Source organism: Colius striatus, chromosome 10 (genome assembly GCF_028858725.1).
Source record: "Colius striatus isolate bColStr4 chromosome 10, bColStr4.1.hap1, whole genome shotgun sequence".
In the NCBI taxonomy this organism is placed as follows: Eukaryota; Metazoa; Chordata; class Aves; order Coliiformes; family Coliidae; genus Colius; species Colius striatus.
Genome location: NC_084768.1, coordinates 27,749,996 through 27,762,540, shown reverse-complemented (window position 1 = coordinate 27,762,540; position 12,545 = coordinate 27,749,996). Strand labels below are relative to the sequence as shown.

Here is a 12,545-nt window from a genome sequence, read left to right as displayed (position 1 = left end):
CTCAGTATCCTGTTAGCCCATCAGACTAGGACAGCAGAAGAGACAGCTGTTGACCTTTGAGATGCCAGACACAGGACCTCACTGTGATGAGGAGTGCAGAGAGGAGATCATGAAACTATGCCAGACATTACCCACTGAGGTCTTTAGGTACCAACAGGGCCAGTCACAAATCGATCTGTGGCATTAAAAGCAGCCAAAGTACTAAAGTCTGCATATTCTTCATTGATGCAACTTGTTGGTGAGGCAGGGACGGACCCAAGGTGGTGCTGGAAATTAGCATTTTGCTTTGGCTTGAGGGAGGTTATGTTCCTATGTGACCTGATCTAGGTGAACTTGTTTCTGTAGGGGGGTTGGACTAGATCTCTAAAAGTCCCTTCCAACCCCCTCCACTCTGTGAATCTATGATTTACACCATCAACACTATTTACACCATTACCACCACAGAAAGTCACACACCATAAGTACAATATTTCAGATCTTTGCAATGAAGTTATATAAACACATGCCAGGATTATTTATTTATTTGTACCCACAAGCCTGAGATTCACAACTCTTGATAAATATGAGCTGGGTAATTTACTTTCTATTTTTAGCAGGAATGTTTTGTGCAGGGAACATCTGTCAGCCACCGGGAACTGTGCTCCTCAGAGCAGCAGCTTCTGACAAATAGAGGCCTCTTAGAATTCAATTGGAGAACTAGGGTCAGTGCTTTGTGGTGGAAAAGAACCTGAAGACAGCAGACAGCAAGAAAACATAAGCATTTAACAGAGAACCACTCCTAGAGCTTTCCCAGACTGTTTTCCTGAGAAAAGGAGCTTTACATGATCACATTGCATATGTATGACTGTGACCGCCAATTCTTCCTGAATAGCTTCAGAGTACACTGTCCAATTCTGACCAAGTTCAGCAAACATTCACAAGACTCAGAGATAATATATTCCTACTGCCTCCAGTAAGACAGGTAGCTAGGTGGAGGTAAGAGATTCTGCTAATATCTTCACTGTGGAAAAAACACTCATGTGAACTCAGCCTTTTATCACATCCAAAGCTAGGAAAACCAAATACACCTGCTTTTAGGAAATCAGATCTCTCCAGATCTGCCATCTTCATGCAAACACTCACCTTGGCACACAAAGGAAGATGGTGTTTCCCCAGGGTGGACTCGTGCAGTGATGAAGACCACTTTCTGTTCAGCCCCTGGACGTAGGTTTGCTACAGCAGAAGGGAAAACAAAGGGGAAAAAGAGAGATAAAGATCCTTAAACTGAGTCCCACATGTGGGAACAAAGGGTTGTTAATTTTTAAAGCATATATCTTTATTAAAATGGGTCATACATTATAAATAAGCACAATCTATAATTAAAAGAGACAAGGTCACTGGGTCTCTGTGTCAGGCCATATAGCAGACTGCACGAGAGCTGCAAAACTAATGATACGCAGCCAAACCTGCAACAGCAAAGTTAGCTCTCTTTTTAATCTCAAGATAATCCACAGTGAGTTTAACTACGTTGTAATTGCTCTCTCACTTGTGATAAATGTCCCCTTAGGGTGATTAGAACAGCAGTGGGGGGGTCCATTCACAAGTAAAGCCCGTTGCACCCTGCATTACACTTGATACAAACCTTAGAAGTGCCAAGCAGTGATAAAGTGCTAACAAACGACATTTATTAGGCTTTGCTCTGGGACATTTTGAGGGTTGCTTTTTAAAAATCTCTTAATTACTTGGGACTGCATCTACTGAAAGAAATATTTTAAACCAATAAAGTATGAAAAAAAAGAGACTGTCATTAAATCCAGAAGCCTTCTCCAGTGAGGGCATGAAAATGTGCCAGGTCCCCTTCAAATTACAGATACATGGAAAGGAGATTTAGATACTAGTTAGGCTGAACTTGATATGGATTAATCTCCCAGTATTGAACCCACACTACTTTGGCCACTTGCTTCAACCATAAACTACATGGGTCAAGCAGGATCTTTTCTCTGTGCAGTGACTGCATTTAATAAACAGGAAATAAAAACTACACTCTCTCAAAGTGGGTTCTGGGAATTTTAAAGGCCATAAGAGTTCAGCACCTCAGCTAGATGTCTTATCTAGATCTGAACAAACACAGCAAGGGTAGTACTAAACACAGCAGGATCCAATTGTCAGAGATAGTTTAAATCTTTGCTTTGATATAAAAAGTTTACACACTGAAAAGAGACTGGAAACTAAACCCAAGACTTTTTTTTCTTTTTTAATTAGGTAGATGCATGGCTGATACATCCAAACATGGACTTTTAATTTTCAAGATGCTTGGGTGTCTCCTTGAGATGATACCTGAATTGGTTTTTTTTAATTTGCTGAATTCTTAGAAGTTCTCAGTTTCCCCAGTGGTAAATCACACCTAAACAGCAGCACAGGAATAATCAATATATTTTTGGTTGTTCTCAGGAGACAAACTCAGCAGGTTTCTTTTTTATTTCCTCAGCTTCTCTAAATGTCCTACAGCTGCTCACCCTGTAACTCAGCCATTCATTTGTTCTTTCATACTCCAGCTTCAACACCGGTGGTTTTGAGCCCCAGAGACAAAGAAATATGAGAAAGAATGTCTCTGACCAACATAGCAGCTGGTGGGGTCAATTTCATCCACAGAAGAAAGTGGGAGACAGTAAAAGGGAACATATCATCAGAAGATGAAGACCACCCCATATAATTTGCATTAACATTGAGTAACGTGGGAGGAGGAGATAAATGAGCAAACCAACTTTAAACAGAAAAAGGAGAAGACTGGGATGACTTCTGCAAGAGGAGAGGAATTCTCCTCCTCTCTTGGAAAAGCAGGATTAAATGGAGAGTGGCTCAATCCAGAAGTGATGCTCAGCAAAATGTCTGCCACTGCTTGGAGCTGGAACAGCTCCTTGGTGAGGAACTCTTTTGGGCAGGGGATTATTTGGGGGGGTTCTGAAGCTTTGGTTTTGTTTGGTTTTAATCACAACGTTTGTTATTTATACTTTGTCTTTCAAAACAGTTATTAGAATCATTAGTCAGTTCATTCTCCTTTAGAATTGAAATTTCCCATCTTAGGGCTCGATGCAAAACTACTTGGAGTCAAGGGGAGATGTGGCACTGGGTGCTAACCAGGACCTCCCTTGTCTGCTTCCTTGGGAGGTGAAAAAGCACCAAATTACCAACCTGCACTCAGTGCCAAGCAATTTCACTCTGCCTGGGTTTACAATCCCCAATGGATCACTCACTTTCCAGACCAGTGCATATGCTGCAGAGTGTGAATGCACAACCTTGCAATGTACAGACCCCTCCATAGCATCCAGACTTCTAGATGGACAGTGCTCAAAACGAGCATAGGCACAGCCAGCTCTCCATCTTTATGTACCAGACATTTTCTCCACATTTGTCAAGCCCAAAAATATCTTTATAAATATTTTTCTTTAATCAGTATCCTGCACTGTTCATGCAGAAACAGTAAAACACCTAGCATGCATGAATCTACACATGTGCATCTCTTCCTGTTACTTGGGCTGGATGAAAAAATGTGACCTGTTAACATTTTCCTCAGAGTAATTTTCACTTTCAGTGTTTGGATTTCAGCATGTGTACATCTGCATGAGGAAACAAATCTCTCACACGTTTCTGTTAATATTTTTATCTTTAATGCAGCTTGGAAAGCCTAGAAAAGTCAGTAGTGGCTTCTAAATGTAGGTAAATCTGGTAAAAGTAGCATTGATGAGTATAGTCTCTGGCTAAGTACAAGGCTGTGAACATATGGGAAGAAACTAAACTAGCAGACAAGATTTAAGTTCTCTGAGTCCTCTTCAAACTCAGTTCAGCTACTCTGAAAATACTGATAAAAGGGGACATATGAGTCAAAAAGGAAGCCTACCAGCCAGCCTGTGGAACAAGGTGCACCAAGGGCTTCCAATATGAACCCAGGATTTGTTCATGCTTAATAACACAACATGTAAGAGTTTGAGATGGGGACTTTGAACTCAGTTGGTGCAGGGTATGTATTATTTACAGGTTGGGCTCCCAGCCTGAATCCTAACCCAGAACATTATAACCCATCCATCCAGATATCCCACACGTGGTCATGGAAATCATATATTTATCCTTTCACACTTGTTTTGGTGTCCATAACATCCTGTGACAAAAGGAATAGCGGGTACGTATGTGCACATGCATATCTCCAAACACTCCCTTAAGTCCAAACAGCAACAATGATGTCTTCTCTGTCAGTGATTGTATATACAAACATGAGAGGAGAAAGAAGGAGAAAAGAAAGGATAACTATGGTCAGGCTACAGTAGTCAGGATTTATAAAGAAATTAGAAAACTAACAGGAAGGGCCCAGGCTGGAGGCAGGGGGAAGTGTGAGCAAGGAGGAGCAGCAGAGAGGAACTGTATCAGACTGACCACAGTCCCATTATCCATCTCTCCCACCATTGTGGGGGTTGGAGGGAGCAGGTATAGGATTTAAGAGTGAAATCATTTGTGGGAAAATATGGGGGGAAATGTGTTGTTTCATTTTTTTGCTTTGATTCTCATTATACAAGTGTATTTTTATTGGTTAGAAGTTACATTAATTTTCCCCCAAGCCAAATGTGCTTTGGCCATGATAGTATGTCTTTATCTTGACTCACAAGCCTTTTCACTTTACCTTTCCCCCTGTCTCATAGAAGACGGATCAGGCATGTGGGTGTCTGGCAGCTGGCTAAGGTTAACCCACCAAACCAACGATGAATACCACCAACTACAAAACATCACCTCATATTTTAGTTTAAATGTTATGTTGAGGACACATCTTATTTCTACTTCAGGATGGAAAAGATCAATCAAAATTATGAAGATTAGAAGTGTATAGCTTTCCTCAGTAGATGCCAGAAACATTCAAGCAAAATGACAGAAAGGCACGCTCCATTTAGCCACAACTTTGCCAACTGTGGGAATGCAGAGAAATAGTCTGTGATGGTACCCCTTCTACCCTTCCAACTGCCATAGTAGTGAAACTTAGAATCAAAACTATTTGACAACAAAAGTTTTCCAAGGGAAGAAATGTATAGATTTCTGGAATTATTTCTTCTTCATTTTTACTTTCAGAAAGTATCTTGAAGATTGAATGAATATTTTTTGAATCTGAAAGCTACCACTGCCATTATAATTGATAATATTTGCTTTGACTTGAGTCTCTGACTGGGACCTAAACAACTTGCCACTATGTGTTATGCCCTCATACCCTGCTACTCACCCAGCATCCTCCTGTCACTCTGCTGCAGAGAAGAATTCCCTTGGGCAAAGCTGTGAAAATCTAAGGTGCTAGTCAGAATAAACAAACCTAACCTCAACATCTATTCTGGCTTTAAAGCTACCACAATGGTGATAAACATCAAGAGAATGTCATATTAAAAAGAAACCCACTTAGCTGCAAGCAAGCAACTCAGACCTCTCACTCTGAATATCACTTGTGCCATTTGCCCCTCAACTCATGTTCCTACTCCCCTAGTGCTATAGCAAGTACAAACCAGTGACTTAAAGTATTCCCACTGGCAAGAATCTCCCAGCTCTCACCCAGGAAACAGTGACTTCCACTCTTGCTTACATATTATGCCAGTGCAACTAAAACAGCCCCACTGAAAATGTTTTCTACTAAAAAAAGACAATATGAACAAAATCTAAACCTTCAAGGGAAGGTGGCAAACTCACAGCCATTTTCATTTTTATGCTATTATGCAAAGATGAAAAGGACAGTATTTGTCTGCAGCAGTTTAATAATAAATATCTATATATTGCATGTAGAGATATTAAATTTATGGAATCTCATTTACACAACCAAAATGCAGTTCTGTTAACAGAACTGACGCAGAACTTTCATCAACATACAGGATTTTTCCTTCTACCACAGTCAGAGCAGAAATAGACTGCAGAAAGATTGCAGATCTGTGGTTTCTTTAAGCCTTGTAGCAGTGGTATGGTAATGCTGCAAGTGCAAAAACTAGTACTAAGGCTAATGGAGTACAAAGGATGAGAAAGAGCCTAGAATTCTACTTCAGAAACCCTTTAACTGGCATCCATCAGGAGAACTTTGAAGTGAATTCCATTCATTTGCAGAGGACATCAAAGTTAGGGCAAGGTCCTAGGAAAAGCTTGCCTTCCTCCCTGTATTTCACTCTTTCTGTAGAAGACCAGAAGGCTCTAATCAGAAGTAGCAGAAATCCATCACCACAGACACATGCTCAAAAAAGAAAATAATTTGATTTAAATATCCACATATATTTTCATGAAATATATGCATACATGGCAAATAAATGCCATATTGTCCTCATTTCTCAGGTACTTTGCAGCACACGAAGGGCTGTTGCCAGCATTTAATATTCAAAACCCTGTGAGCTGAAGACTTCGCAGAGGGAATCAAAAGAACCTTATCTCATTACACTTTACTGTGCTGCCCTGGCTTGTCTGTGTCCAACAGAACTGTAATGTCTTTGTTGAAAGTGAACATTGATGTTGTTGCTGTCCTGACTGCCTAGTCTCTACCACATTAACCTGCTTCAGAAAATCAAATCCAGACAGCATTTACTCTTCTCTTCGTTTTCTTAAGAGACCAGATTAGCACCTAATTCCATTTATTTTTGCTACTTCTGGTCACAAATGTCATTTCATGTCAGAGTGTACGTCTCAGTAACACAGAGTGCAAAAGAACACCCTTTTTGGTCGCTGTCAAATCCCCCTGGACCTGATGTCAAATAAACACCAGATTTTCCTTTTTGTCTTTCCATAGTTGGCTTGGGAAGTACAAAGAAACTAAGTGACACAGAAGTCAAAAATGATGCTTTTTGTACCCCAGAGAGATGAGCAAAGATGGGACTAGAGCTTTTGAAAATCAGACACTTATTTCTATGCACTTTTACCGGGAAAGAGAGGCAGCAGCTTCTTGGCTCCTGGGCAGAATCCATAAGAGGTCTACCTGTACAGGAGGAGTACTGCTGCAAGGTGTCCTCACTGCTCACCAACTCACCTCACCTAACACCATTTTTATAGCCCCATTTGGAGTGAAACAGGTTTTTTTTAGCAAAGCCTTACTTGTGCGGGGACCTTCTACTCAGCAAGTATCCTGCACATAATGCTCAAAGATGGATCCAAACCTCTGAAGTTCTAGATATTCATTCAGGTTCTGGCCCTGATTCTGTCAGGTGCTTAAATATGTGATTTGTTTGATGGACTTCTATTGTGTTTGAAAATGTGCTTAAACCTAAGTGTTGGCATAAGATCTTTGCAGAATTGGGGTCATTTAGCAGGAAGCCTGCCTCTGAGACCATTGTCACAATGTTTTAAAGTTGGAAATTGTGCAACTATTATCCTTTATTGCCCATTTGATGCCAAAGTCTCTCTATCTTTTTACATTTCTCTTAAAAGCAAAGCTATTTTGGAGCATTTAATATTATTTAATCTCTTTACTGTGGCAGCATAGAAATTACAGGGACCATTACAATGGTCCTGTGTGTGCGTATGCTTTATTGATGTATATGCTGACCTAATATCAAATTGATTTTGCTCAGCTTTTCTGCTGACCATGAAAAAATGTAAATTGGGTATTATATTTGCACACTAATTTTATTGGGCCCCTGTGTCTTCATAAAAAGATAAAGTTTGGGCTAATAAAAATAAAACATTTCTGGTGTTAATATAGGCAAATGTTTATGTAGGCAGGTAACAAATTGGTTTGTCATTTAGGGGAACATAAAGAGCACTAAAATCATCTTTAGGCAAAATAGATTGGTGGCTTTTGCTTAGCTTTTAGCTTTCATTTGCAAAATCAATTTAATGTAGCACAGTGTCTCAAAGACAGGGTGACACAGGATTAAGACATTCATTGTATTCCCCTTCCATAGCTTCCCCTTATTCAGAGGCCCTGGGATTTGGGTTTGCTCTTCCTCAAAGCAAATTAAATACATTCCATCAGAAAAAGCAAAAAAAAAAAAAGAACATTTAGACTCATGCCATATGTGAGCATCCTGCAGGGACAAACACAGGGGAAGGGGAGGAAAGTGGGACTCAGTGTTCTGAAGGCAGATGTTGAAAGAGTTATCAACACTTTCCATTGTCACCAGTAATCTGAAAGTGGAATATTTGTATTATCTTCTTGCCTGGCTATTTCTTTGTTCCTCCTTCCTCTTCCCTCTTTATGTCCTCTGTAACTACACTGTTTGCATCTCTTTAAGGGCCAGCAATCTCTGCTGGAATGCAGCTAAGTGAACTTCGATGACAGTTTAAGTAGCTGGACATATATCAACAGCCTAACTTCTATTTATTTAAATGAGTTGACCTATTTAAATCCCAGAACAGGCACTATTTCTATCTAGCTCTTGTTTTTCATCCCCTCCTTACCTTTTCCTCCTTCAATTGCAGGGTATTTGGGAGGGGTTCTATGCAATGGAAGGTTACATAAACAGTTCCGATGTTAATACTTGACTGCATTTTCAACTTAATAGCCCAGCAAAGGGATCTGCCTGTAAAGCAAAAGGCCAGAAATATCTCCTAGTAAAATTATGCTGAAGCATAGATCAAATGACACTGCAGAGCTATTTGCAAAATCAGAAATAGCAAACAACTATAGAGCAAGATCCCCCTTACCTCCCCGACCCACTTGTTTGGTTTTATTCTTCTTTACAACTTGAAAGCAACCATTTTTCTATTTGGGTTCTCTGATACTGGCAGGAAAATTAACTGCATGCAAAACCAGTCAAGGTACACTCACATCTTTCCTCCTCCCTCCTTCTCTCCACTAAGAAAAAAACACTCCCAGAACCCCTGAGGTTTTGTTTTTAAATTATACATATGCATTTGAACACTGGAACATACAGTCCTATGAATAAGAATAGAAATCTGGAATATGAACAGCACATTATCGTCCTCAAACGGCCAAGGTGATGACAACTCACAATTAGGGATGCAGACAGTAGCATTTAATGTCACCTACCTGCATCACCGTCATATCGTAACAGTTTAGCAGCAGGTCTCCAGCCTGCTTTCTTTTTTCCCCTCTCCTGCTTTGCTATTTATAAAGTCAGGTTGGAGTGTAGATAAACCCCTTGCCCTCCAGAGACCGAAGGCAGGCAGTAAATTATGGGAAGGCTAAGTGGTACATCAAATGTGTCTCCTCAAAGCTATATATCATCTTGTTAAATTTGATGTCTAATCCCAGAACCCCAGAAATCATTCCCAAAATCCCAAAGAATGCATGTGTCCTTCAGATGATATAGAAGAAGAAAGTAAAGTTTACCTGCAGGGAAAAGAGAAAAAAAACCACCAAGCCAAAAACATTCTAACCACGATTTGCTATAAGTCTTCATTTTACTTGAGTCTCTTTCAGTGCTATTGCCTTAAATTGCATAACGTCAGAACTCACCATTGGTATTTGAAAACACGACCTCTGATCTACAGTACTCATCTCACTTTTTTTTCCTCTTGCAATGTTTGACATTAAAATACAAACTGAATAAACCAAAACACGTCCTATTTATCTCTCTGAAAACTTTACACCAGACAGAAATGCAGTTGCTTACGCATGTAGCAACGCCTCTCCATTTAGCATCAGTGAGAGTAATAAAGATATTCAACCATTCCACAGGGCCCTCTGAAGTGAGCTCCACAACCCCACATCAGTAAAGATAAGGTAGAAACACTAAGGAGCTGCCTGCAGCCATAAAAGAAGCAGGTCTCATCTTTAGGGAAGGAATCAATACTGACTGGTACCTATCTTGCTCTCTCTTTTCACAGCTATCGTCCCTCTAGAAATGCTCATCATCCCAGTAGCCTTTGCTTTATGTAAAGAGATAGAAATAAAATATTCAGATGCAAGACATTTCCACCTGCAATACCACAGTTACATGGGTATCTTTTCAGTTTGTCGTTAAAATCCAGGGATTCAAAAGATATTGCTAAGGTCTGTTATAAAACAGTTCTCTATCAGCTCTTTTCAGTGGAGAGGGCTGCAGCTATGTTTGTTTGCTACAAGTATGCATGGGCTGAAAGATAAGAGAATAATTTATGTCAGAATTTCAGCCAAGACAGTAAAGAGGGAATTGCCAACCACTCCCAGAACAGTCCAGCAGTTACAGCAGCAGCCGGGACACCTTTGTTCTGTTTTTTTCCAGTGTTGCTGTGGTTTCATGTGTGATTAACCTCAGTGCTTAGATCTGTATAAAAATTGAGGAAACCATATGCACTTCAGAACAGAACTCAGAGTCCCATCCGGGCACTAAGCACGGATCCTTCTAAGGAAGGAAGTGCCAAAAAGGGCACCTACAGCTACCATGAGATGCAACTCTAGAATCTGTCGGTCCAGTTTCTAACCTCTCAAGGCCAATGGATGAAATAATATGGAAAGCTGTAAGACAACATATAGAAATCAACAAAGATGTTCCTGGAAAGCTGTAACTGGAAAACTTCTTTTCACTGGGGCTATATCTCATTCTTCACTTAAGAAACCAGCAAAAATTACAATAGGAACAGAGTTGAAGAAAAGGTGGAGAGGCATGACATTGTGGACAAAGCTGGGTAGATAGCTACTTGAGTAGCTTGTTCTAAGTACCTGCAGGTCTTATTATGGGAGAAAAAAAAAACAAATTGAAAAGCAACCAAGGTTTTAGCAAGCTGGGCCAATAGCTCAAACCTGGGAAAAAGTCCAGTCAACATTGTCAGTGGATTAATCTCCCGTTCTCCCTTTCAACACTGACTTGAAAAATACGAACCCTTCTCTGTTACTCTTCTCAAAACACTTATTAAAATAAGAAGCAGGGATGCCCCATGCTCAATAACAGGACATAGGAGATCATTATTTTTATCTTTTCTGCATCAGACCCTCCCTGAGAGAAAGTAGAGGGTTAAGCAAAATAAAGCCTTCAGTGTACATGACCTGGGTTGAAAGGAGTGATCCCAGGCAGGATGTGCAAGGTGTTCTGTGAGAGGTTTTGGCCTTCATTGAACTATGACTGTGTTCTTTGGTAGCTGACATAGCGGTCAATAAAAAGCAACCTGATGAAATGAGATTCATAAAGAGCAGTGCTCCTCAGAACCTGAGAATGACCTCTCCAGGAAGCACCAGCAGTCTTCAGAGAGAGGCTTGAGCCCTCAAGACAAGAAAAAGACACCAAAGAACAGCTTCACATTCACAGCTGGCCTGAAAACAAAACTTGGACTTGAATATGTAGCATCAAAAATTAAGATGCTCAGTAAAGAGTCTTACACCCAAATTCAAACTTTGAAATATCTCAGTGAGATGAGGCATGCAGATTACTATCATATTCCTAAACCAGCCAGAAGCTAATCCTTCGTTACTCTAACCAGAGTGAGAAACAGGTTCATTTTAATGCAAGAAGGGTGACAAAGATGGGATGAAAAATGTCTCCTTTTTTTAAAGAAGCAAGATAACACCTCCTGGACATACTGCCAGACTCCTGGTTTTGTTCATTGAATCTTTGCAAGTTTTAATCACAAGGATATGATCTCAGGGGGTCTGTGGCTTGGGATGAGTCTCAATAGTCTTAAATCAGTTTTGCTAAGGTGTATGTATTCCATTCACTTTTGCCTATGACTCCAGCATCAGCAAGTGTCACTGACATGACTTCAGACAGAAGTGTACTAAGAATATATGACCTACATCACATAACTCACGGTGTGCCAGGAGAAAGTCCTGTTACGCTCTTGTCCTTTCTTCAAAATGGTGAGATGCATGCTGAGAGGTAGGGCACATTTTTCCCTCCTTGAAGACCAAGAGCTAAGTTGCCATTCTCATTCAGATGCTGCTTATGACATTTTCTCCTCTGCTGCAGAAACAATTATCGCAGAGACGTTTAAATTCCACCTGGACACGTAAAACCTTCTCCCACTCTAACCTACCTGCCACATATGTCCCCTGCCTTACATCAAACCAAGAACTGTTCCTCTCTCAGAAGTGATTCTTCTCCACCATTCCTGTAAGCACTACGCTAGCTCCATGTGCACAGAAGCATCTGCCAATCCTAATTGTCCTCTTTGTCCCATCATTAGTTAGTGATAAATTTCAGAGGTGCAGTCAATCAATATAGCATGATGTGTATGTGAAAACCTATTTTATTGTCTGCACACATGCACAGTGCAAGGCTGTGTGAGCTTTGTCAAACATATCTAGCCAGCAAACTGTTAAAACCAATTTATACACATATCCACACTCTCTCTCCCTAGGCAATAAGCCTATGGAGAATTTTAATTAAAGTCAAAGGAGCCTTTAAAAGTGGAGGGGGAGAAATTTAGCACAGCAAGAAATAAATTAATAAAAACACACTCCGAGGTGAAGCTCAAGGGGATCACTCTCAGTCATCATTTATTTAAAGGATGGGACACGTCAAAGATAGGAATGTCAAGTGGGAGATGCTGTGAAGCAGCAGAGGACAGAAAAGGGGCTGATGAGCTGGATGCCACAGCTTCTGTAGCAGATCACTTTTTTGTCACGTAGGTTTGTATTTGTGACTGGCCAACTGCTGCTTCATATTCACAGCATCTCAAAGTTAGGCACT

General features: G+C 40.4%; 1 protein-coding gene across 1 annotated transcript in view; it reads right to left on the bottom strand.

Moving 5' to 3' along the window:
* The window catches only part of AGBL4 (AGBL carboxypeptidase 4), a 907,448-nt gene that overhangs the window by 204,750 nt on the left and 690,153 nt on the right, over positions 1-12,545 (bottom strand). The window contains exon 9 of the mRNA XM_062004362.1: positions 1,123-1,212. Within this exon, the coding sequence (XP_061860346.1) occupies positions 1,123-1,212 (90 nt within the window). The remainder of the gene's footprint in view (positions 1-1,122; positions 1,213-12,545) is intronic.